The 24,764-nt window shown below is 43.1% G+C and overlaps 1 protein-coding gene across 1 annotated transcript in view; it reads left to right on the top strand.

Annotated features, from left to right (window-relative positions):
* ZNF385B (zinc finger protein 385B) overlaps nucleotides 1-24,764 on the top strand; it is a 461,571-nt gene that overhangs the window by 120,292 nt on the left and 316,515 nt on the right. The window contains exon 2 of the mRNA XM_075286074.1: nucleotides 6,451-6,753. Within this exon, the coding sequence (XP_075142175.1) occupies nucleotides 6,453-6,753 (301 nt within the window). The 5' untranslated portion in view covers nucleotides 6,451-6,452. The remainder of the gene's footprint in view (nucleotides 1-6,450; nucleotides 6,754-24,764) is intronic.

Genomic DNA, 24,764 nt, shown 5'->3' with positions numbered 1-24,764 from the left:
CCCCGGACCGATCGGAGGCATTAACCCCTCCGGTACTGCTGTCAAAGGCGCCGGAGGCGCCATCTTCCCGGCGGCGCATGGGCACCGCCATTTTGGCAGGGATCGCCGGCTCCTGGAGCATGCTCCAGGGCCGACCCCCCGTTGCCATGACAGCCGGGAGCCTTGTTAAGGGCTCCCAGCCAGTCTGCAAATTCTCTCTTTTGCAGGCTGGTGTATACAGCCTGCAAAAGAGATGATGATTTTTTCGCAATGCATTGCAATGCATTAGCATTGTAATGCATTGCATTAGTGATCAGACCCCCTGGGGTTCAACACCCCTAGGGGGTCTAATAAATGCAAAAAAAAAAAAAAAAAAAAGTAAAAAAAAATATAAAAAAATATAAAAAGTATTAAAAGTTCAAATCACCCCCCTTTCCCTAGAACAAATATAAAAGTAGTTAAAAACTGTGAAACATATACATGTTAGGTATCCCCCCGTCCGAAATCGCCCGCTCTACAAATCTATAAAAATATTTTTCCTGTTCGGTAAACGCCGTAGCAGGAAAAATAGTCAAAAGTGCCAAACCGCCGTTTTTTCACTGTTTTAATTCTGATAAAAATTTGAATAAAAAGTGATCAAAGCAATAACATTTCCCGAAAATGGTAGAACTAAAAAGTACACCTGGCCCCGCAAAAAAAGACGCCCTATGCATCCCCGTACACCTATGTATAAAAAAGTTACGGCCGTCGGAATATGGCGACTTTTAGAAAAAAAAATTTTTAACACCGTTTTGGAATTTTTTTTAGGGGTCAAAATGTAAATAAAACCATAGAAATTTGGTATCCCTGGAACCGTACCGAAACACAGAATACAGGGGACATGTCGTTTTGGCTGCACAGTGAACGCCGTAAAACCAAAGCCCGTAAGAAAGTCGCAGAAATGCATTTTTTCTTCAAATCCACCCCATTCTGAATTTTTTTCCTGCTTCCCAGTACATTATACAGAATAATTAATGGTGGCATCATGAAGAAAAAATTGTCCCGCAAAAATTAAGACCTCATATGACTCTGGGAGCGGAGAAATAAAAAAGTTATGGGGTTTAGAAGGAGGGGAGTCAAAAACGAAAAACGAAAATCAAAAAATGCCATCGGCGGGAAGGGGTTAAATACTTTTTACGGCTATTTAAAGAATAACCTAAAAGAATCTTAGTGAAAATAATATTACACAAAATATTCATACATTGATTTTCAGTCTCGTGTCTATAGAGACTTTTATCACTGGAAATCTCAGAACCTGGAGAAAAATCATTATTCATTTCCATATAACATGCCCGAAGATCTGTACTTGTATTTTTCTGTGAAACTTCTCTTCTCTCCTCTCCACTGGGCTAAATACCCCTTGCATAAGACCCTTAAGGATCTATGGTATTTTCCTTTGAGTTGACCTGAGCCAAGCTGCTGGTATATCTATAGATCTCCACATCAAAGCTGTTATTATGGTATTATAGATGGACAGAACCTTATCTCTTAGCCCTCCTAAGCTGTGTTTTCACAAGAGGTGATAGAACTTGGCTGCATGAAGTCTATTTATTCCACCATGCTGTCACTAGAGGTCAAGAAGAACTTTGCAAAGAATTATGCTGCAGATTTTTTTTAAAAAAGGGAAACTACCCTTCATTTATTATTAGGAATAATGCAACAGAACCTCACACTTATTGTAATTATTTGTTATTATTTGAATTACTCCTGATTCACCACCAGATTATAATCTACATTTTACTTCTGTACATGCTACTTGCTGCAGATACTTTACTTGGCAGGCTATACCTACTTGCAAATACAGGGCATTGGAGTTGGGGGCAGGTCATAGTTATGGAGAGGGTGATAAGGTAGCTGTCACCCTGGGTTTTGGTTCAAATGTCTCATTGTTGACAGTGACGAAGGGTCTTTGGATTCCTGAAGTTCCTAGGGGTGTTCTATGGACCTAAAGAAAAAGTAAGGCTACTTTAGGCTGGTGCCCCACGTGGTGGAAAAAAAACATGCTGCGTTTTATAGTCACACCAAAGTTGTTTCTAGCAAATCCTATCCCACTTGTGCAGTGGACACGTTGCGATTTCGAAAACTGTTTTGGAAATCGCAGCATGTCAATTATACATACGGAAACACCGGCGGTTTCTCTATAGGTATAATTGAAGCATAAAGTCCGCAGAGGAATTCTCTGCTAACTTTCTGTACAAAGAGCTGCAGAAAAACCCTTAAGCAAACGCAACATCTGGGCGGTTTTTCTATTTCTCTGTTGTGTAATTCATCACCTTTCAGTTAAAGGGGTTTTCCGGCCAGAAAATCTTTTTTTTTTTTTTTTTTTTTTTTAAATAAAAGCCTTAGTGCTAGTAATGGGTTAATAACTAAACCCATATTGTAAGAGAATTGCAATAGGAGCAATTCCCTAGTAGCTGCTGCTGAACCCTAGGGGGAGGGCACAATAGGCAGTGAACCCTAAGCTGAATTCCCACCGTGTCCCTTCCTGCGTGCCGGCGGAAAATGGTCAATGGGCCCTTCCTATATAAGTGACAACACAGACAAACAACAACAAAGGGAGGTCAGCTAGCATAAGGTCCAGTAACAGTTGAGTAATGCAGTTCATAATCAAAATCCAAGACAGTAGTTGAAGAATATGCCAGAGGTCAACAATACAATAGTAGCAGAAGAGGAGTTTAGCAAGTACAAAATCACAATAGCCAGCAAGTCAATGTGGGCTTATCTCCATTATGTAGGAAGCCCAAGACCCACCCTAGATTTAATTGGAATACAGGCTGTCAATCACACAGGGAAGTCTAGAATTAACTATTTGATGGATATAGGGAACAAGGTACAGGAGATGGGTGTGGTGAAAATTCAATTATTGAGCTAGAGCAGTGTTCACACTGTGCAACGAAAAACACTAAGCAAGGAATAAAACTGAACTCACCCTATACATTACACATAAACATTTAGCAGTGTTTGGAGTGATTTCTGGGTGTCTCTGGTTGTTGCTGAATCCTCTGTATTTGTTTACATGGTTTTACCTTCCTGCTGGGCAGCTTCCTGTGTAGCTGCTGCACTAACTCCCTCTCACTCAGTCCCCCCTACACTCTCACTCCATTACAAAACCCTTCATCTCACAAAGCCTAGCCCCTTCCACCCTGCCTGTCTCACTAAGCCTAGCCCCTCCCACTCTGACTAGCGATCCCACCAATTACTAGCCCCTCCCATGCCCCCCCGTCTCCCTAGCTAACCTATTCTACTGCTAGAAGACAGAAAGACAGGGAGGAGCATGAACACAGGAAGGCTTGTTAAGTATTGATGGGGATAGGGGAGGGGAAAGTGTGATGGTGATGTTCCATTTCAGAAACGGTAAAACGGAACATCGTCGCATTATCAGAACGTGTCCCTGGGGTGGCCACATGGCCGCTCCAGGGATATGGGTAATTAGAGATTTTTTTTAATTGAAGTAAATTAGAAGTTAGGTAGGGGGAGAGAGCTTAGTTTAGGGGTTAATTATCAGTTTATCCTGGACAACCCCTTTAAGAATAATGATCCTCTTATCATTAGTTATTGTGAGTCATTTTTATCATTATTAATTATTTTTATACCTATACACAGTTGGCAAGAGATGCTCCAGAATTATTAAAAGGCAGCAAACTGAAATCTGTGCCAGACAGGGACGGGTGTAGACGTCGATGATAACGGGTGTAGACGTCGATGAAGTTTTTGTAAATCTGTCAGGATGAGGTGCCTCTGCCCAGACCCACCGTGATCATGCCCCGCATTTTTAGTGGCACACTTTTGGGTGCAAAATAAGTGCCAAAATTTGCCATTTTTATGTCAGACCACTGGCAGGATCCCTTTAACATATTTTGCAGTGTTTTTATAACATTTTTCAAAAATTATTATCGAAAATATAAAAGAAAGACATGACATCTCCATCAGCTATCTGACATCAGTGAAATGTATGGCCATCACTTTTTTATTCTAAAAATGTTTCATTATTTCTGGTGTTTTGTTCCCGTTCACATAAAATAAGATCTTGTAATAGGCTTCATACAGGAACTTTAAACTTCTATGGCCATCGTTTAACATTGAAGTAACATTCTCTCAAGGTTGCCCTCCTCCTGGTGAAGATTCCCTTTATTAACACATATTTCATTGTTACTCAATGCCACTGTTTCAGAAATAAATCCCATTTCACTTGACTAATGAGACGCTTTGCTGGTCATTAGTTTATAACATCGCTAGTTCAAGCCATTTGAGATGATTTTTCTTAGATAAAAGCCATAATTAAAGATCTAGACGAAATTACACACCATGTAGCGGAGCGGAGCTGCGGAGAGTCCAGAGTCTGGGACCTAGAATTATTGAGTAGTAAGACTAGGTTGCATCTATTAATTATTTACTAATTGTTAATTTTTTATGGGTTGCTTATTATACTATGTACTTATATTAGTAATAATTCTCTATGAGACACATGGATCATACTGGATATTGATTCTAATTTAATGATGAAGTATTCTCCAAAGTTGTCATATTGCTGAGAAATACTGCTTTATTAGGCTCAATTAATAGTTATTTTATAGCTATACATGGGGTTTGGGCTAATAAGACATCTTGTTTTAGTGAATATATAGTGAATATAGTGACTATATATATAGTTGTGTTCACATCTGCTTTGTGACTTCCAATTATAGCCTAAGCCACAACGCTGTGTGACAAGTATGTCACATGACTGATACCGATGACACCACTGGCTTATAAAAGGGTACATTTAGTTCCATTATGATGCCTGTTGTTTTACCAAAAAATAATGCTATATGCTGCAATGTGAATTGAGGCTTTGTTCACATCTGCATCAGAGTCTCCGTATGAGACTCCATTGCAGACTCTGCAGAGAGAAAAGTCATGTGTGGAGGACTGGACCCCAATATAGTCTATAGCAGGGGTAGGGAATGTATGGCTCTCCACAGGGGTGAACCTGCCCCTTTCGCCGCCCGAGGCGAACGACAGGGGCGGGGCTTAACACCGTTTGCAGGCAGAGAGCAGGCACGGAGAGGACCTGCTCTCTGCCTGAACGTGAGGGGAGGCTGCTGGAGCAGCACTGCTCCAGTGGCCTCCCCAATCCACTGCTCGGTGCTAAGCCAGTCCAGGACAGTTTGTCCTGGTCTATAGCATCCATAGGTAACCGCTGTTTTAGCGGACAGGCTCCCCATCATTGATCTCATCTGTCTAAAGGACATTGTTCCAGAATTTCTACAGATTTAAATTTGCAAACTTAAGCCGTGTTGCCATGTCCTTTTTTGTAAAAGAAGAGGTTTTCTTTTGGCAAATCTTCACAACAAGCCATATTTTTCAGTCTTCTAAATGTACTATCGTGAACTTGAAAATGTAACATGCTAGCTGAGGCCTGTAGAGTCTTGGATGTAGCTCTTGTATTTTTTTTAAATTAAATTTCTCTAAGCATTGTATGGTCTGACCTTGCAGTGAATTTGCTGAGACTTCCACTCCTGGGAAGATTATCAGCTGTCTAAAATGTATTCCGCTTGCGAATAATCTTCCTTATTGTAGACTGATAGACTTCAGATTGTTTGGAAATTACCCTATAGCAATTCCCAAATTGATAAGCAGCAACAATTGCTTCTCTAAGATCACTGCTGATTTCTTTCCTCCTTATCATTGTTTTAACACGTCTGAATGCTTTAGACCAGCAAACTGCCAAAACATCCTGCTTTTGTATAGGTGGACACACTTGCTGATAATCAATTCATTAAGGGTATTTTATAAGCAGCAGTGGACAGCTAGTGCCTTCTTAATTTGTATGAATGCTGGAGTTACACAGTGCTTATTTGAAACTGTGAAGGTTGCATTCACAGTTTCATGTCCCCCATGTATCAAAGAAAAAAACAAATACTCACCTTTACTCTTTCCCCTATTCATTCATCTCTGGTCCTGGAGTCTTTAAGGATTAACAGGCGCAATGTAAGTAGTGTCACTACATCACGCCTCCTACTCCCAGGACACTGGAAGCAAAAACAGCAGCCGCGTGTTGAAGCAGGGAGTGAATGGCTCCTTATTTCATCACTGGCAACACCGATGAGTTGGGGTAGCTTGGACCCAAATGTAGGACTATACTGCAGTCCACAGGGTGCTCCCGCTACCATAGGTTCTGGTGCAGTTGTACTATTGGACGTATGGTTAAAGCGACCATCTATCTATCTATCTACCTATCTATCTATCTATCTATCTATCTATCTATCTATCTATCTGTCATCTATCTATCTATCTATCTATCTGTCATCTATCTAGCTATTTGTTATCTAGCTACCTATCTATATAATAAATTTCCCTAATGAATGAATCTAAGTATAAAACCAATACTTCACTTTATTTCACATGATTTCTAATATTCTAATGATGGAAATCCAATTCTTCATTTTGTAGGGATGAAACGATCATTGAGTCCCGACCATGGGCCAGAAAATGGAAGGATGAGTGCAGCAATGTTTTTGCGATGCTTTGAGGAAAAAGTAACTTGGACGGACAGGACGGACTGCCAGTTCTCTAGTGAAAAGAAGAAGATCTTATACTCGCTATGCGAAGTGTGCAACATTCAGCTAAACTCAGCAGCGCAGGCACAGATTCATTACAATGGAAAGTCCCATCTAAAAAGAGTAAAGCAGCTAAACAATGGAAAGCTACCAACAAACACCTCGACTGGATCTTTACTTGTGAGCACCACTGGAGGTAGGAGAATAAAACGTTATCTCTGATATCTGCAATTCTCTGTAATTTCTGCTGCAAAAATATTTGGTTACATGGATTTTGTAAGGAATATGCGGAGTATGTAAGTGATTTTATATCAGATTGTAGATTTACATGTGGGATCTGCTCCATGGTGTTTGATTTTCTCCTATGTATTGAGTTATGAGTTCTAGACTAGGTCTTGTTTTGTCACATTTGACTTAGACTTGATCTTCAATGTGACAATTATTAATTTGATTATTGTTTTATTCGATTGTATTTGCTACATTTATGGTGTATTTGCATTTAGTGTGGCATTGGCTATGCAAAAACTACAATCTATTGTTGCCTGTTATCAGGAACTTTTTGTATATACAGTACATCACGTAATGATCCTAACTAGAGATGAGCGAACACTAAAATGTTCGAGGTTCGAAATTCGATTCGAACAGCCGCTCACTGTTCGAGTGTTCGAATGGGTTTCGAACCCCATTATAGTCTATGGGGAACATAAACTCGTTAAGGGGGAAACCCAAATTCGTGTCTGGAGGGTCACCAAGTCCACTATGACACCCCAGGAAATGATACCAACACCCTGGAATGACACTGGGACAGCAGGGGAAGCATGTCTGGGGGCATAAAAGTCACTTTATTTCATGGAAATCCCTGTCAGTTTGCGATTTTCGCAAGCTAACTTTTCCCCATAGAAATGCATTGGCCAGTGCTGATTGGCCAGAGTACGGAACTCGACCAATCAGCGCTGGCTCTGCTGGAGGAGGCGGAGTCTAAGATCGCTCCACACCAGTCTCCATTCAGGTCCGACCTTAGACTCCGCCTCCTCCGGCAGAGCCAGCGCTGATTGGCCGAAGGCTGGCCAATGCATTCCTATGCGAATGCAGAGACTTAGCAGTGCTGAGTCAGTTTTGCTCAACTACACATCTGATGCACACTCGGCACTGCTACATCAGATGTAGCAATCTGATGTAGCAGAGCCGAGGGTGCACTAGAACCCCTGTGCAAACTCAGTTCACGCTAATAGAATGCATTGGCCAGCGCTGATTGGCCAATGCATTCTATTAGCCCGATGAAGTAGAGCTGAATGTGTGTGCTAAGCACACACATTCAGCACTGCTTCATCACGCCAATACAATGCATTAGCCAGTGCTGATTGGCCAGAGTACGGAATTCGGCCAATCAGCGCTGGCTCTGCTGGAGGAGGCGGAGTCTAAGGTCGGACCTGAATGGAGACTGGTGTGGAGCGATCTTAGACTCCGCCTCCTCCAGCAGAGCCAGCGCTGATTGGCCGAATTCCGTACTCTGGCCAATCAGCGCTGGCCAATGCATTCTATTAGCCCGATGAAGTAGAGCTGAATGTGTGTGCTAAGCACACACATTCAGCACTGCTTCATCGGGCTAATAGAATGCATTGGCCAGCGCTGATTGGCCGAATTCCGTACTCTGGCCAATCAGCACTGGCCAATGCACTCTATTAGCCCGATGAAGTAGAGCTAAATGTGTGTGCTAAGCACACACATTCAGCACTGCTTCATCACGCCAATACAATGCATTAGCCAGTGCTGATTGGCCAGAGTACGGAATTCGGCCAATCAGCGCTGGCCAATGCATTCTATTAGCCCGATGAAGTAGAGCTGAATGTGTGTGCTAAGCACACACATTCAGCACTGCTTCATCGGGCTAATAGAATGCATTGGCCAGCGCTGATTGGCCGAATTCCGTACTCTGGCCAATCAGCACTGGCCAATGCATTCTATTAGCCCGATGAAGTAGAGCTGAATGTGTGTGCTAAGCACACACATTCAGCACTGCTTCATCACGCCAATACAATGCATTAGCCAGTGCTGATTGGCCAGAGTACGGAATTCGGCCAATCAGCGCTGGCTCTGCTGGAGGAGGCGGAGTCTAAGGTCGGACCTGAATGGAGACTGGTGTGGAGCGATCTTAGACTCCGCCTCCTCCAGCAGAGCCAGCGCTGATTGGCCGAATTCCGTACTCTGGCCAATCAGCGCTGGCCAATGCATTCTATTAGCCCGATGAAGTAGAGCTGAATGTGTGTGCTAAGCACACACATTCAGCACTGCTTCATCGGGCTAATAGAATGCATTGGCCAGCGCTGATTGGCCGAATTCCGTACTCTGGCCAATCAGCACTGGCCAATGCATTCTATTAGCCCGATGAAGTAGAGCTGAATGTGTGTGCTAAGCACACACATTCAGCACTGCTTCATCACGCCAATACAATGCATTAGCCAGTGCTGATTGGCCAGAGTACGGAATTCGGCCAATCAGCGCTGGCTCTGCTGGAGGAGGCGGAGTCTAAGGTCGGACCTGAATGGAGACTGGTGTGGAGCGATCTTAGACTCCGCCTCCTCCAGCAGAGCCAGCGCTGATTGGCCGAATTCCGTACTCTGGCCAATCAGCGCTGGCCAATGCATTCTATTAGCCCGATGAAGTAGAGCTGAATGTGTGTGCTAAGCACACACATTCAGCACTGCTTCATCGGGCTAATAGAATGCATTGGCCAGCGCTGATTGGCCGAATTCCGTACTCTGGCCAATCAGCACTGGCCAATGCATTCTATTAGCCCGATGAAGTAGAGCTGAATGTGTGTGCTAAGCACACACATTCAGCACTGCTTCATCACGCCAATACAATGCATTAGCCAGTGCTGATTGGCCAGAGTACGGAATTCGGCCAATCAGCGCTGGCTCTGCTGGAGGAGGCGGAGTCTAAGATCGCTCCACACCAGTCTCCATTCAGGTCCGACCTTAGACTCCGCCTCCTCCAGCAGAGCCAGCGCTGATTGGCCGAATTCCGTACTCTGGCCAATCAGCACTGGCTAATGCATTGTATTGGTGTGATGAAGCAGTGCTGAATGTGTGTGCTTAGCACACACATTCAGCTCTACTTCATCGGGCTAATAGAATGCATTGGCCAGCGCTGATTGGCCGAATTCTGTACTCTGGCCAATCAGCACTGGCTAATGCATTGTATTGGCGTGATGAAGCAGTGCTGAATGTGTGTGCTTAGCACACACATTCAGCTCTACTTCATCGGGCTAATAGAATGCATTGGCCAATCAGCGCTGGCCAATGCATTCTATTAGCGTGAACTGAGTTTGCACAGGGGTTCTAGTGCACCCTCGGCTCTGCTACATCAGATTGCTACATCTGATGTAGCAGTGCCGAGTGTGCATCAGATGTGTAGTTGAGCAAAACTGACTCAGCACTGCTAAGTCTCTGCATTCGCATAGGAATGCATTGGCCAGCCTTCGGCCAATCAGCGCTGGCTCTGCCGGAGGAGGCGGAGTCTAAGGTCGGACCTGAATGGAGACTGGTGTGGAGCGATCTTAGACTCCGCCTCCTCCAGCAGAGCCAGCGCTGATTGGTCGAGTTCCGTACTCTGGCCAATCAGCACTGGCTAATGCATTGTATTGGCGTGATGAAGCAGTGCTGAATGTGTGTGCTTAGCACACACATTCAGCTCTACTTCATCGGGCTAATAGAATACATTGGCCAGCGCTGATTGGCCGAATTCCGTACTCTGGCCAATCAGCACTGGCTAATGCATTGTATTGGCGTGATGAAGCAGTGCTGAATGAGTGTGCTTAGCACACACATTCAGCTCTACTTCATCAGGCTAATAGAATACATTGGCCAATCAGCGCTGGCCAATGCATTCTATTAGCTTGATGAAGCAGAGTGTGCACAAGGGTTCAAGCGCACCCTCGGCTCTGATGTAGCAGAGCTGAGGGTGCACATGGGTTCAAGTGCACCCTCGGCTCTCCTACATCAGAGCCGAGGGTGCGCTTGAACCCTTGTGCAGCCTCGGCTCTGCTACATCAGAGCCGAGGGTGCGCTTGAACCCTTGTGCACACTCTGCTTCATCAAGCTAATAGAATGCATTGGCCAGCGCTGATTGGCCAGAGTACGGAATTCGGCCAATCAGCGCTGGCCAATGCATCCCTATGGGAAAAAGTTTATCTCACAAAAATCACAATTACACACCCGATAGAGCCCCAAAAAGTTATTTTTAATAACATTCCCCCCTAAATAAAGGTTATCCCTAGCTATCCCTGCCTGTACAGCTATCCCTGTCTCTTAGTCACAAAGTTCACATTCTCATATGACCCGGATTTGAAATCCACTATTCGTCTAAAATGGAGGTCACCTGATTTCGGCAGCCAATGACTTTTTCCAATTTTTTTCAATGCCCCCGGTGTCGTAGTTCCTGTCCCACCTCCCCTGCGCTGTTATTGGTGCAAAAAAGGCGCCAGGGAAGGTGGGAGGAGAATCGAATTTTGGCGCACTTTACCACGCGGTGTTCGATTCGATTCGAACATGGCGAACACCCTGATATCCGATCGAACATGTGTTCGATAGAACACTGTTCGCTCATCTCTAATCCTAACATGTGTATATATATATATATATATATATATATATATATATATATATATATATATTTTAATTCAGTTTTAACACGTATATCTGATGTTTTCATAGACTTCTGCTGGTCTTTGTTTGAATTATATTGAAAACAGTTTTTCATTGTGCATAACTGGCAGATGTATGTAACTATATAGACATAAAGTTGTATATGTCTGGGGAAACAGTACATACTACAGACTTCTCAGACTATTGTAGTGTCAGGAGTATACTATGAGTTTATATATAGTACTATGTTCCATTCTGATATGAGCTTATGCTAGGTTCACACCAGCGCTGGATCTCTATTACTCGGATCTGTCAGGGGACCTAAACAACAAAGAGGCGGACTGTTAAAACAGCAATTATATGCAAAGCTGGTGGACCCCATTGACCATGAGACTCTGGTGCACATGTGAATTTAACCTTACCTGGTACATATGTACAGTGGGGCAAAAAAGTATTTAGTCAGTCACCAATAGTGCAAGTTCCACCACTTAAAAAGATGAGAGGCGTCTGTAATTGACATCATAGGTAGACCTCAACTATGAGAGACAAAATGAGAAAACAAATCCAGAAAATCACATTGTCTGATTTTGTAAGAATTTATTTGCAGATTATGGTGGAAAATAAGTATTTGGTCAGTAACAAAATTTCATCTCAATACTTTGTTATATATCCTTTGTTGGCAATGACAGAGGTCAAACGTTTTCTGTAAGTCTTCACAAGGTTGGCACACACTGTTGTTGGTATGTTGGCCCATTCCTCCATGCAGATCTCCTCTAGAGCAGTGATGTTTTGGGGCTGTCGCTTGGCAACACGGACTTTCAACTCCCTCCAAAGGTTTTCTATAGGGTTGAGATCTGGAGACTGGCTAGGCCACTCTAGGACCTTGAAATGCTTCTAACAAAGCCACTCCTTCGTTACCCTGGCGATGTGCTTTGGATCATTGTCATGTTGAAAGACTCAGCCACGTTTCATCTTCAATGCCCTTGCTGATGGAAGGAGGTTTGCACTCAAAATCTCACGATACAGGGCCCCATTCATTCTTTCATGTACCCGCATCAGTCGTCCTGGCCCCTTTGCAGAGAAACAGCCCCAAAGCATGATGTTTCCACCCCCATGCTTTACAGTAGGTATGGTGTTTGATGGATGCAACTCTTCTTTTTCCTCCAAACACGTAAAGTGGTGTTTCTACCAAACAGTTCCAGTTTGGTTTCATCAGACCATAGGACATTCTCCCAATACTCCTCTGGATCATCCAAATGCTCTCTAGCAAACTTCAGACGGGCCCGGACATGTACTGGCTTAAGCAGTGGGACACGTCTGGCACTGCAGGATCTGAGTCCCTGGTGGCGTAGTGTGTTACTGATGGTAGGCTTTGTTACATTGGTCCCAGCTCTCTGCAGTTCATTCACTAGGTCCCCCCGCGTGGTTCTGGGATTTTTGCTCACCTTTCTTGTGATCATTTTGACCCCACGGGGTGAGATTTTGCGAGGAGCCCCAGATCGAGGGAGATTATCAGTGGTCTTGTATGTCTTCCATTTTCTAATTATTGCTCCCACAGTTGATTTCTTCAATCCAAGCTGTTTGCCTATTGCAGATTCAGTCTTCCCAGCCTGGTGCAGGGCTACAATTTTGTTTCTGGTGTCCTTTGACAGCTCTTTGGTCTTCACCATAGTGGAGTTTGGAGTCTGACTGTTTGAGGGTGTGCACAGGTGTCTTTTTATAGTGATAACAAGTTTAAACAGGTGCCATTACTACAGGTAATGAGTGGAGGAAAGAGGAGACTCTTAAAGAAGAAGTTACAGGTCTGTGAGAGCCAGAAATCTTGATTGCTTGTAGGTGACCAAATACTTATTTTCCACCATAATTTGCAAATAAATTCTTACAAAATCAGACTGTGATTTTCTGGATTTGTTTTCTCATTTTGTCTCTCATAGTTGAGGTCTACCTATGATGTAAATTACAGACACCTCTCATCTTTTTAAGTGGTGGAACTTGCACTATTGGTGACTGACTAAATACTTTTTTGCCCCACTGTATATGTGTAGACATTGATATGTTTCGCAACTTGAACTTAAATGGAGTCTGTCAGCACAAAATTCTAATATAAACTAATCTCAGTATCTTGTAGAGTTGTCAACAAAGTTTACAATGATGTATTTCTTATTCAGGACCACTGCTCCATTCTTGCAAAAATCGTCCTATTATCCAAATGCAATTGAGCAGAAAAGGGCTTTAAGCAGCATGGCTATCCATCAATGGGCTCCACTATTTGCTGCTGCTAACTACTGCTCAGCTCTGCCATGTGCATGACTGATGACACCCGGAAGTGAAGGAAGCTGGATTAAGATGGGGACGATTTTTATAAGAATGGAGCATAGGTCCTAAATAAGAAATACACCATTGTAAACTGTGCTGACAACCTTACAAGGTATTGTGATTAGTTTATATCTAGAGATGAGCGAACACTAAAATGTTCGAGGTTCGAAATTCGATTCGAACAGCCGCTCACTGTTCGAGTGTTCGAATGGGTTTCGAACCCCATTATAGTCTATGGGGAACATAAACTCGTTAAGGGGGAAACCCAAATTTGTGTCTGGAGGGTCACCAAGTCCACTATGACACCCCAGGAAATGATACCAACACCCTGGAATGACACTGGGACAGCAGGGGAAGCATGTCTGGGGGCATAAAAGTCACTTTATTTCATGGAAATCCCTGTCAGTTTGCGATTTTCGCAAGCTAACTTTTCCCCATAGAAATGCATTGGCCAGTGCTGATTGGCCAGAGTACGGAACTCGACCAATCAGCGCTGGCTCTGCTGGAGGAGGCGGAGTCTAAGATAGCTCCACACCAGTCTCCATTCAGGTCCGACCTTAGACTCCGCCTCCTCCGGCAGAGCCAGCGCTGATTGGCCGAAGGCTGGCCAATGCATTCCTATGCGAATGCAGACTTAGCAGTGCTGAGTCAGTTTTGCTCAACTACACATCTGATGCACACTCGGCACTGCTACATCAGATGTAGCAATCTGATGTAGCAGAGCCGAGGGTGCACTAGAACCCCTGTGCAAACTCAGTTCACGCTAATAGAATGCATTGGCCAGCGCTGATTGGCCAATGCATTCTATTAGCCCGATGAAGTAGAGCTGAATGTGTGTGCTAAGCACACACATTCAGCACTGCTTCATCAAGCCAATACAATGCATTAGCCAGTGCTGATTGGCCAGAGTACGGAATTCGGCCAATCAGCGCTGGCCAATGCATTCTATTAGCCCGATGAAGTAGAGCTGAATGTGTGTGCTAAGCACACACATTCAGCACTGCTTCATCAAGCCAATACAATGCATTAGCCAGTGCTGATTGGCCAGAGTACGGAATTCGGCCAATCAGCGCTGGCCAATGCATTCTATTAGCCCGATGAAGTAGAGCTGAATGTGTGTGCTAAGCACACACATTCAGCACTGCTTCATCAAGCCAATACAATGCATTAGCCAGTGCTGATTGGCCAGAGTACGGAATTCGGCCAATCAGCGCTGGCTCTGCCGGAGGAGGCGGAGTCTAAGGTCGGACCTGAATGGAGACTGGTGTGGAGCGATCTTAGACTCCGCCTCCTCCAGCAGAGCCAGCGCTGATTGGTCGAGTTCCGTACTCTGGCCAATCAGCGCTGGCCAATGCATTCTATTAGCCCGATGAAGTAGAGCTGAATGTGTGTGCTTAGCACACACATTCAGCTCTACTTCATCAGGCTAATAGAATACATTGGCCAATCAGCGCTGGCCAATGCATTCTATTAGCTTGATGAAGCAGAGTGTGCACAAGGGTTCAAGCGCACCCTCGGCTCTGATGTAGCAGAGCTGAGGGTGCACAAGGGTTCAAGTGCACCCTCGGCTCTCCTACATCAGAGCCGAGGGTGCGCTTGAACCCTTGTGCAGCCTCGGCTCTGCTACATCAGAGCCGAGGGTGCGCTTGAACCCTTGTGCACACTCTGCTTCATCAAGCTAATAGAATGCATTGGCCAGCACTGATTGGCCAGAGTACGGAATTCGGCCAATCAGCGCTGGCCAATGCATCCCTATGGGAAAAAGTTTATCTCACAAAAATCACAATTACACACCCGATAGAGCCCCAAAAAGTTATTTTTAATAACATTCCCCCCTAAATAAAGGTTATCCCTAGCTATCCCTGCCTGTACAGCTATCCCTGTCTCATAGTCACAAAGTTCACATTCTCATATGACCCGGATTTGAAATCCACTATTCGTCTAAAATGGAGGTCACCTGATTTCGGCAGCCAATGACTTTTTCCAATTTTTTTCAATGCCCCCAGTGTCGTAGTTCCTGTCCCACCTCCCCTGCGCTGTTATTGGTGCAAAAAAGGCGCCAGGGAAGGTGGGAGGGGAATCGAATTTTGGCGCACTTTACCACGTGGTGTTCGATTCGATTCGAACATGGCGAACACCCTGATATCCGATCGAACATGTGTTCGATAGAACACTGTTCGCTCATCTCTATTTATATCTCATTTTGTGCTGACAGACTCCTTGCAAAGTCTACGATAACGCTACCCCTGACAGAAATCAGAAAGGAACGTGATGTCATCGGAATCATGGATCATACTGGATCTCAGCATAGACACACTATATGATCTTTTTTCCTGTTATAAATATAAACCACCCATTCCCGTACCCCCATAGCCCACCCCCTCTCTTCATTTTCCGGTAGGCCTCCTATAAGCTGACGTCTTAGTGTCTGAAGTCTTGAAAAGAGCAGATCTTTATTTCTGTAGTACTACAAAAGAATAGAAAGCTGGATGGTCTGCCTATGGATAAACAATGGCGCTCTGTGGAGCTGTGCTGTTTACTATGATTAACTTTTTATCTGACTTAATCTATGCTATAAATGCAGCATTTACATTCCTAGAACAATAGATAATCCGCTGTATTTGTTCAGCACATCCTCATTTACAATAGCTGGTGTCATATGAAAACAATTCATCCTCATCTAATCTGCACTTTATGAGCAAAGTCATTGGGACAGATTTATGAAACTGTCCTTGTTGCCTAAAGCAACCAATCACAGCGCAACTTTCACTTCTCAAGATCAGAATTCAAGATGGAAGTTGTGCTTTCTTGGTTGCTAAGGGCAAACTCTAAATCCACAAAGACCCTGTCTTGCCCTATGGAACCTGAGGCTAACAGGCCGGGTTTCTCCTCTTGCACACAGTCTCCATAGAATTGAGCAAGGATTATTCCCATCTCCTGAGTGCAGAACAACATGTTGATATGCCTTAAACTAACTTGTAGGCCAGCTTAACCAGTGTTTTAGCTCCACACTTCTCTGCTACTTCCTCCTCCTATCTCAGGGTTCAAGAGACTACTATTCTCTCCTCCCCTTCCCTAACTAGAGGTTCCTCAGTCATGGGTCGGACCATCAGCTCAGATTTCAGTCCAATGGTTTTCTTCAATTACAGTTGCAGTAAAATATTATACACATGATTGTATTAAGTTACAGTTTCCACTTAGATATAGCAATACCATCTCTTAAAAGAGTTGTCCCATTATTGACAGATCCATTCACAGCTCCATTCACTTCTATCAAGCTGTAGACACTGCTAGAGATTACAGTGCTGGCATCCCCATAGAAGTCGATGCAAGCCCACTGGCGCCCCCAGTGTTCAGACTCTTTCAACCCCTTAAAAGGCACAGCAGGGCAAAGCAATTGACTCCTCCCTTTTTGTAGTGCCCCAATGGTACTCTGTGCTGTAAGCGATGTGTATACAACATATCCAAAAAGAGAAAAAGACATGGCCCGCACATCCCAGTCTTATACATTGATCTAGTGCTTCCCATAAATTCTACAATACTGAACATGAGGTTTTTAATATACATATTGATCAAGGTGTATAAGCCCACTAGCCACTTCACAGTGAGCTCTTTATAGTGAGTCACTACTCTACTGGGGGTGGCGCTGCCCAGCGACCGCCACAACCACAACAACAGCACCCACAGGGGGAACGACCCAGTGTTCCAGCAACACCGCTGCCACCAGACCAAGCCCCCAGGTTCTGGGCCGTGCCGCCCCACAGGCACAGCACTACAGGAGCAGCAGATACCATGCAGCACCGGACCATGTGAACAGAACTCAAAAATTCACCTTACTATATTGCCCCAATCAGAGGACTGAGAGCTAGTAGGTGGGTCCCTTTTTGCAGTCTCCTGCTAAATGAGATGAATCACTGTCCTGCCTAGCCATCACAGAAGCCACAAAACAGGTGATGGACTCATTGGGCTTGATGTAGACCAGAGCAGGGAGCAGCATCTAAGGAACTTTCTTCTCTTCACCCTTAACCCCCTTACAGTGCTATGAACTTTCCTTCATGGACTCTGCAGGTCACTGCTCAGATTAATCACTACTAACAAGAGCTGATGTGAAGACAGGCCAGAGATAGCACAGTATGAAGGCGAGAGACAGAAGGATAATCACATATAAGCTGGGGTCAGGTCAGGTGGAATACTTGCAGAACTGTTATCCCAGGCTAGGGTCAGGGCACACAGCATAAAGTAGAAAAGTCAAGAGTCAGAAGCAAAGAGAATGGGACCCTATAGATACAGTCTGCATAGATACTGAGTGTCAACTGTGACGTACAGCAATGGTATATGGGGGCCTCAGGCAGTTGACACACCTTGACATACTAATAGGTCAAAGAGATTGTGTTTACACTGTCACTGTACCCAAGTGATCACTCTAGGCAGAATGACTGTAATACATGGCCACATACCTGCAGTCGCTGCTGGGACACCAAGAACTCCAGTCTCGGTTAGGACTCTCAATGCTGTGATCAAGCCTTATCATTGGGCCAAGGCAGCTAGCCCAAGCAACGTGGTGGATGGGGCAGACATCAACGTGGAGGACAGATAATGGTTTCCAGGTCTGACTATTGTAAAAGCCTGTTAGGGCATAGCAATGATGTTTCTTAACAGGGTCCTAGGCTTATTGCTAAGCACAGTCACAATATACTAAAAATAAACATATCAAAAATTATTTTCTTCCATAGCAAATACAGTAAAAAAAATATACAAATATACATATATACTAAAACATACATACAGTATCTATACCAGGATAATGGTCCATAGACATATTACAATACATCCCTAAAATAACCTGCTGCTTAAGGGGTTCAGTACTACATGAGATAATGAAGATAATTCGAGCAATGTCAGGCCCCCTGCTGAGGATATCCACCATCTCTGTTCTACTTATCACTGAACAATGTGATGTTCAGGGCCGGCGATGGATGCCAGGTTCAGCAGTGTATCATATTATGTGAGATGTTCTAGCCTTCTATTTGCCCTTGACTGATAAATCTGAGTTTAGTTACCTAATGTATGAGTTATGCAAACTCAACGCAATGTCAGGACCTGCAGTAAAAAATATGTTTGTACTGCAGGAGTAGGCTATGTGTGTGTAGGTCACTGTAAAGGTCAGCGTCATACCACGCAGAGATTAATCTAACTGTAAGTGTTTCAACCATTACTTCAACTGTGAGGCTGGCAGTTCACATCGCTGTCGTTAATCTACTTACCCAGCACAATAAGAGAACACATGGGTTATGCTGCAGCACTTTATCTCTGGTAGGAAAGCCTTGATTTGCTAGAAAAGAACACAGGTTGGCTACATTTCTATTTATTCGAGCCCAAGCCACGTCTTACTCACTGCGACAAAAGCCAAATGTGAAGTATTTTAATTGCGTCTTTGCTTTCGGGTGACTAAGGTTATCCAAGGCAGCGGAAATCGTGAGAAAAACATAATCGTAGCATATTCCATTAGCCAGTTTTGCTTCTAGAGGAAAATACGGTGCCAATCTGTAGTATAGAGTCCTAGGGACCTGGTGTACATGGAACCCAATGGTTGGTGGTAAGACATTTGACATTATGTATTGCTTACGATAGGAATGCATAGTAGATTTGAGCCTGAAATTTTGAAATGTTTCCACTGATATGTATAGTTTGAGCAGGGGTGTAGCTGATGGAAGTTTCTGGGGCAAGTGCTCGAAGTGCTGTTTGTCAGGGAGCACCAACAAGCGACTTTTGTATATTTACAGAGTAATGACAGTGAAATAAGGATTTACCCCAAGTGATGGGCAAATCTAGCTACAGCTCTGAGTATGAGTGTTGTGAGGGAGGTAGCTCAGTAACAGCAAAGGAGCGGACCCAAACAGTCAAAGACAAGGACACAAAATATGCAGCAAACTTGTTTATTTAGAAAAAAATAGGAAAATAAATAAACCTTTACTTCATGCACAAAATGCAAAATAAAATACAGCCTCAGCTTCAGGCAAAAACAAAATAAATACCTGCTAACTAAACATAAATGATAACCTAACTATACCTGTGGCTTACTATCAGCCACAAGAACAAAACAATCACAATATTGTCTCACTGGGCTCAAGGTTACAGGACAGACCCACAGAACTCCTCTCACTCCCTGGATCTGCCCTGAAATGCAGAATCTGCAGGCTTTTTCTGGGCTAGCAATGAGTCAAGGAGTCACACCTAGAGCTGAGGGCTACTTAAGGCCCACACTGGACCACACATAAGTAAAAAACCTGGGGGAGATATAGCGAAACTCCCTCCTGTCCCATATTCCTATTCTGCCAGCCCCCATAGTACAGGTAGATACCAGTGAGCACAGGAAAAGAGGTGGATTGGGTGTTGTCTCTGATCATTTAACCCAGGGTCACAAACAGATGCAGGAACCAGAGGTTTGACCCAAATAGAACCATGGAGGCAATGGTCTCTGAATACCTCTTTATAGGGAAGTTGTGATCTTGTATCAAAAAGGATGTGTCATCAGAAAATGACGGTTTATGGATCTGTGTTTGTCCTACTGAGCTGGAAATGGACTAAAGACAGTTTTCAGAGTTTCTCTTATGAATTTGACCATTACAATGGTGATACTTATTTATTTTGTTTACTTATATAGCGCCAACATATTCTACAGCACTTTACTGATATTGTCATCACTCACTGTCTCACAATATGAATATGTTTCACACGCAAACATGGGGAGAGCATAAAAACTTCTTGAAGATGTTGTACTTGGATGGATTCAAACCCAGGACTCCAGCACTGCTAAGCAATAGTGCTAACCACTGAGTCAAAGTCATTAGAAGTTAGAAATTAGAGATTTTTTTTTTTCCAAAAACAGCACCAAAGCCTGGTATGGCAGCCCAACTATCATCTTTGTTGAAGAGAAGTTCAACTATCCATTGTCCAATGAATTACAATTACAAACAAAGTCACCACTGGTATCCCCGCTGCCCAGGTCCCCTAATGTCTGCTCAGCCAGTCACTGGCCACAATGGTTACCTGCTTCAGGCAATGGTTGACAGAGGGAATCTGCACCAAAAATCTGCAATAAGTCTTCTTTGTCTAAGTGGAGATTCATTTTTCATTTCTTCCATTTTCCGCTGGATATAGTAATGCTGCCTGCTTAGTTTTCTGTATCAGTATTCTATGCTGGCGAGCACAAATTTTTACTTACGGGAATAGATTTAGTTTACTCCTCTACATCTGCTTAACCAGAATGGTGATAATCCTGCACCTGTCTGATCCTGTAGACAGCAGATAACTGGAATAATACTGTATTATTGATATTACCAGTGCATAAAAAGCTGTGAACAAAAACAACCCAATGTGTCTCCTGACCTCGCAGTCGTGTGCTATTTGCTTCCATCTGGCTTCTCTGTTAGCTGGCAAGTGAATAGCGGTTAATAGGGTGGATTATCATATAACTGTAGGGTCAGACAACACATCTGGAACCATGGAAACACATCAATATGCACAGGAGCTGAATACACAATGCTGCAGAATGTGTTTGAGTCTGTGGCAAGTTTTTGACATGAGCACATGGCTGATTGGTGCTACATCATGGCCCCATGGAAAGGGATAACAGAGGAACAGCTCCAGGCAGAGTTGTAAGTATTGATGAACAAACCCGTTTGTAATGAGTTGAGTTTGAGCAATTTGCCAAAAATAATTATTATTAAATATCTTCACACCTTCTCTCACTTTTTCTGGGCTCCCTCCCTGGGGTTTGGGCCTCAGCAGTCACAAGAGGCATGCTTACATCATGGTACTTGCTTCAATGCGCTATAGCGTTGTTGTGCTCCGCATAACCTGAGCCACTGACATCACCTTGGAGGTCGGAGGAGGCTAAAAGACAACCGAAGATGCACAGGGAGCCCAGGAGAGGTGGGAGAAGGTGAGTATCACTGCTTATTATTGCTTAGCACCTCCTCTGGACCTCCACTTATTATATTATAAGGTCTGAAGAGACCCCAGAGATTTATAATAGAGTATAAACCTATATACAAATGTTGCAGAGTTAACCTGAACTTCTGCAATTGGTTAAACTGCTGCAGTGTAAAGACTACAAAAAAACAATGCAAAGTCATTGACTTTTCTTGTCTTTTATGTAGGTTGTGAGCCCCATATAGCGTTCACAATGTACATTTTTCCCTATCAGTATGTCTTTGCATTATGGGATGGAAATCCAAGAAAACACGGGGAGAACATACAAACTCCTTGCAGATGGTTTTTTGCCCTTGGCAGGATTCAAACCTAGGACTCCAGCGCTGCAAGGCTGCAATGCTAACCACCGTGTGGCCCCACTTTTTTTATTGTCTTCTGTGATAAGATATCACATTGCAACAGTTTAACCAGTTGTAGAAGTTCAGGTTAACTCTGCAACATCTGTAGGTCCAGATAAACATCGTGTCCATACGTCCATATAAAATGTGTCTGTATTTCATTCAGTACATGTAAACCATTTCATCGGTAAGTAACAGTATGTGATGTGAAGATGCTGAGAATTCGGTTACGTCTCTTCCTATATGTATATGCACTGGTGCCCTCTTCTGTCAAAAACCATCTGCAGAGAGAATTATTCAAAACTCATTAGTAGAACTAACATTGCTCAACCCAAATCCCTGAATACTGTGCCAGGTACCCGGCTCTAAGAAGTGGAAATCCTAATGAAGTGGGTAGATCACAGACCCAGGCAGGCCACAGTTATATTATATACTATAGATGTCGCATCATCTCATCTTACAATCATAGATGTGGTTAGAGGGATTTTCAAGATCACACATCAGTTTGCATGTTTGCATTTAGCTATTAGCACATTTTGCTGATTTCTCATGATATGATCATGTTTTAGTCATTTAACTCACAGGAGACTCATTTTTTTAATGAAAATAATTAAAATGTGTTTCTTCAAATTTTTTTGTTTTTTTCACATGCGCTTTTTTTTTACATGCTTGGCGTTTTATTTAATATGTATGTTATGTATTTGCATAGTCCACATATTGTTTGTTCAGTCTTATAACATCCATATAGAAGTGTTCTTCCTTTGTTCCTGTTGGTTAGAAGTGTCCATGTATGTATTCCCATAGATGACCAGCTTTTCAAAACTACATGGTGTACCAATATTCTATCTTGAGATACGTGTCCATGTCTGGCCACCCAGTGGTTGCATTACTATTTACAGCTTGTCAAGGGCTATGCTAGAAGTTTGCTATGTTGTAGTGAATTGTTAGTCTGTAACCAAACCCAAGCCAAGGCACTATATGAGTGGACACATCTATAAAACATAATAAAAACAGAAAAACTTATTAGCAGTTCAGTCTTATCAATAGTACAATAATCCTTAAAGGGATTTTCCCACCTCCCTCTCTCACCAGTTTATGAGCTCTCTCTTCTTATCACTTTCAGTATTCTTCAACAAGCTGGTGGGCAGGCTTTGACTATTTGATGGACAGGACACTATGAAGTGCCTGACTAGATATAGACATTGCCGTTACCATGAGAGATTATTTATTACGATTACTAGAAATCTAATATAAATGCAGATCAAACAACGTGCACAGTAAATGTATGTCTCACTATACTGGTTTGGAGAGAAAAAAAAAACAAAAACCTTACATTCTGCCAGGATAAACTGCGGACTTGCAATACCGTTAAACTGTACAGATAACAAGCACTGAGAAATCCCTAACATCTGAGACTTTATCAGAAAAATATAAATATTAGGCCTGATTGCCTGGGACCTAAGAGCAGAAGAGAGAAAGCACAATCCCGAGAACTCAGCCCCCCTCCCCTCCAGATAGCAGTTACCTGTCACGTTACCTGTCCTGAGATGCTAAATAAGAAAAGAGACTATGTCGGGAATGTAAATAATGGGAAAAGAGACTATACCGGAAACCTTATGTAAACAATGGGGAGGAATAATCCCGTATAGCAGGTAAATGAAGCAACAAAGTATTTAGGAAAAGTCTTAAATTTACATAAATTATCAGTTTAGATAGCATGCTTGAAATGGGTTACCCTTTTTAAGATTTAGGAGATGTTTGGTACATTTACAGCCTTGTATCTTGTGCCTACAAAACATCTTATAGCGATTATCTATTTGGCCTCCATGATAAGTACACCATTGCCCCATCATGATCCTCTCTACTGACAACTTCAGAAATGGGGTCCATTGTTGGGACTCACAGTCTGAGCTGTAATTGGCTCCATTATATGATAGAAAGGGCGATGGGTATCAAAATATAGGGACCGAGTCCCAATTACTATGTATGTGACATATTAAAGAATCATCAAGTCAAAACCTATACACTATTAATACCATGTGCAAGGCATGAGAGTGTGATGCATGCCACAAAAATACTGTCTTTGGTGTTCTTTGTATCTTTGATCTTTGTCATGTATTGTCCCCTATGGCCTTGCACTAAGCAAAACTAATACTAATCCTAAAAGATACCTTACAATACGAAACAAAAGCGACAGAGTTTGAGTGCTTGTTAACCTTAATTGCCACTAGATGGCGCTATGGTCCTGTCTTAGCAGAGAATCCTAATGAAGAGCTAACAAGGCGGACAGCGGTCTGGCAATATAGAGTAGGCTGTGCTGTATATTCTCAGTTGTATTCCAGTTATTAACTACAATGAAGCTCCACAGCATCTGTTATTCTCTACGTCTGCTGTGTCTTATTGATCTTCACTCGACTGTTCTTCCTGGTGGAAACACATTCCGTTCATAGACACCAGTAATAATGTCTAGCGTCTGAAGACATGATCTGCAGGAAATATTTACTCATTTTACAGAAAAAATAGGAGGATCGGGATAGAGAATAGAATGGAGGATGAGTAAGATAGGAAAGGCCTTGATGTCGTGCAGTTATAAGACAGACTGGAAAGTAGTCAGATATTGGGGGAGATTTGTGGTGAGAAAGTTTGGTTTTATAAGACTTGTGGATCGCGGACGACACATCACCCAGCTTGAGGTTAATGGTCAGATTCTGTGATGATTCAGTTCTTCATATGTCTTTCCAAATTCATTGCAGAGAAAAAGATTTAAAGGGAACCTGTCACATTGAACAAGAAGACTAATCTGCAGACAGCTTGTTATGCAGCAGGAGAAGATAAGCAGATTGATATAATGTATAGTAAAAAAAAATGGGTAGAATTTATAAACATTATCTGCCTATACCTGATCTGGGTTT

The sequence above is a fragment of the Leptodactylus fuscus genome, chromosome 8 (assembly GCF_031893055.1).
Source record: "Leptodactylus fuscus isolate aLepFus1 chromosome 8, aLepFus1.hap2, whole genome shotgun sequence".
In the NCBI taxonomy this organism is placed as follows: domain Eukaryota; kingdom Metazoa; phylum Chordata; class Amphibia; order Anura; family Leptodactylidae; genus Leptodactylus; species Leptodactylus fuscus.
This window is presented reverse-complemented; position numbering and strand designations above follow the sequence as displayed.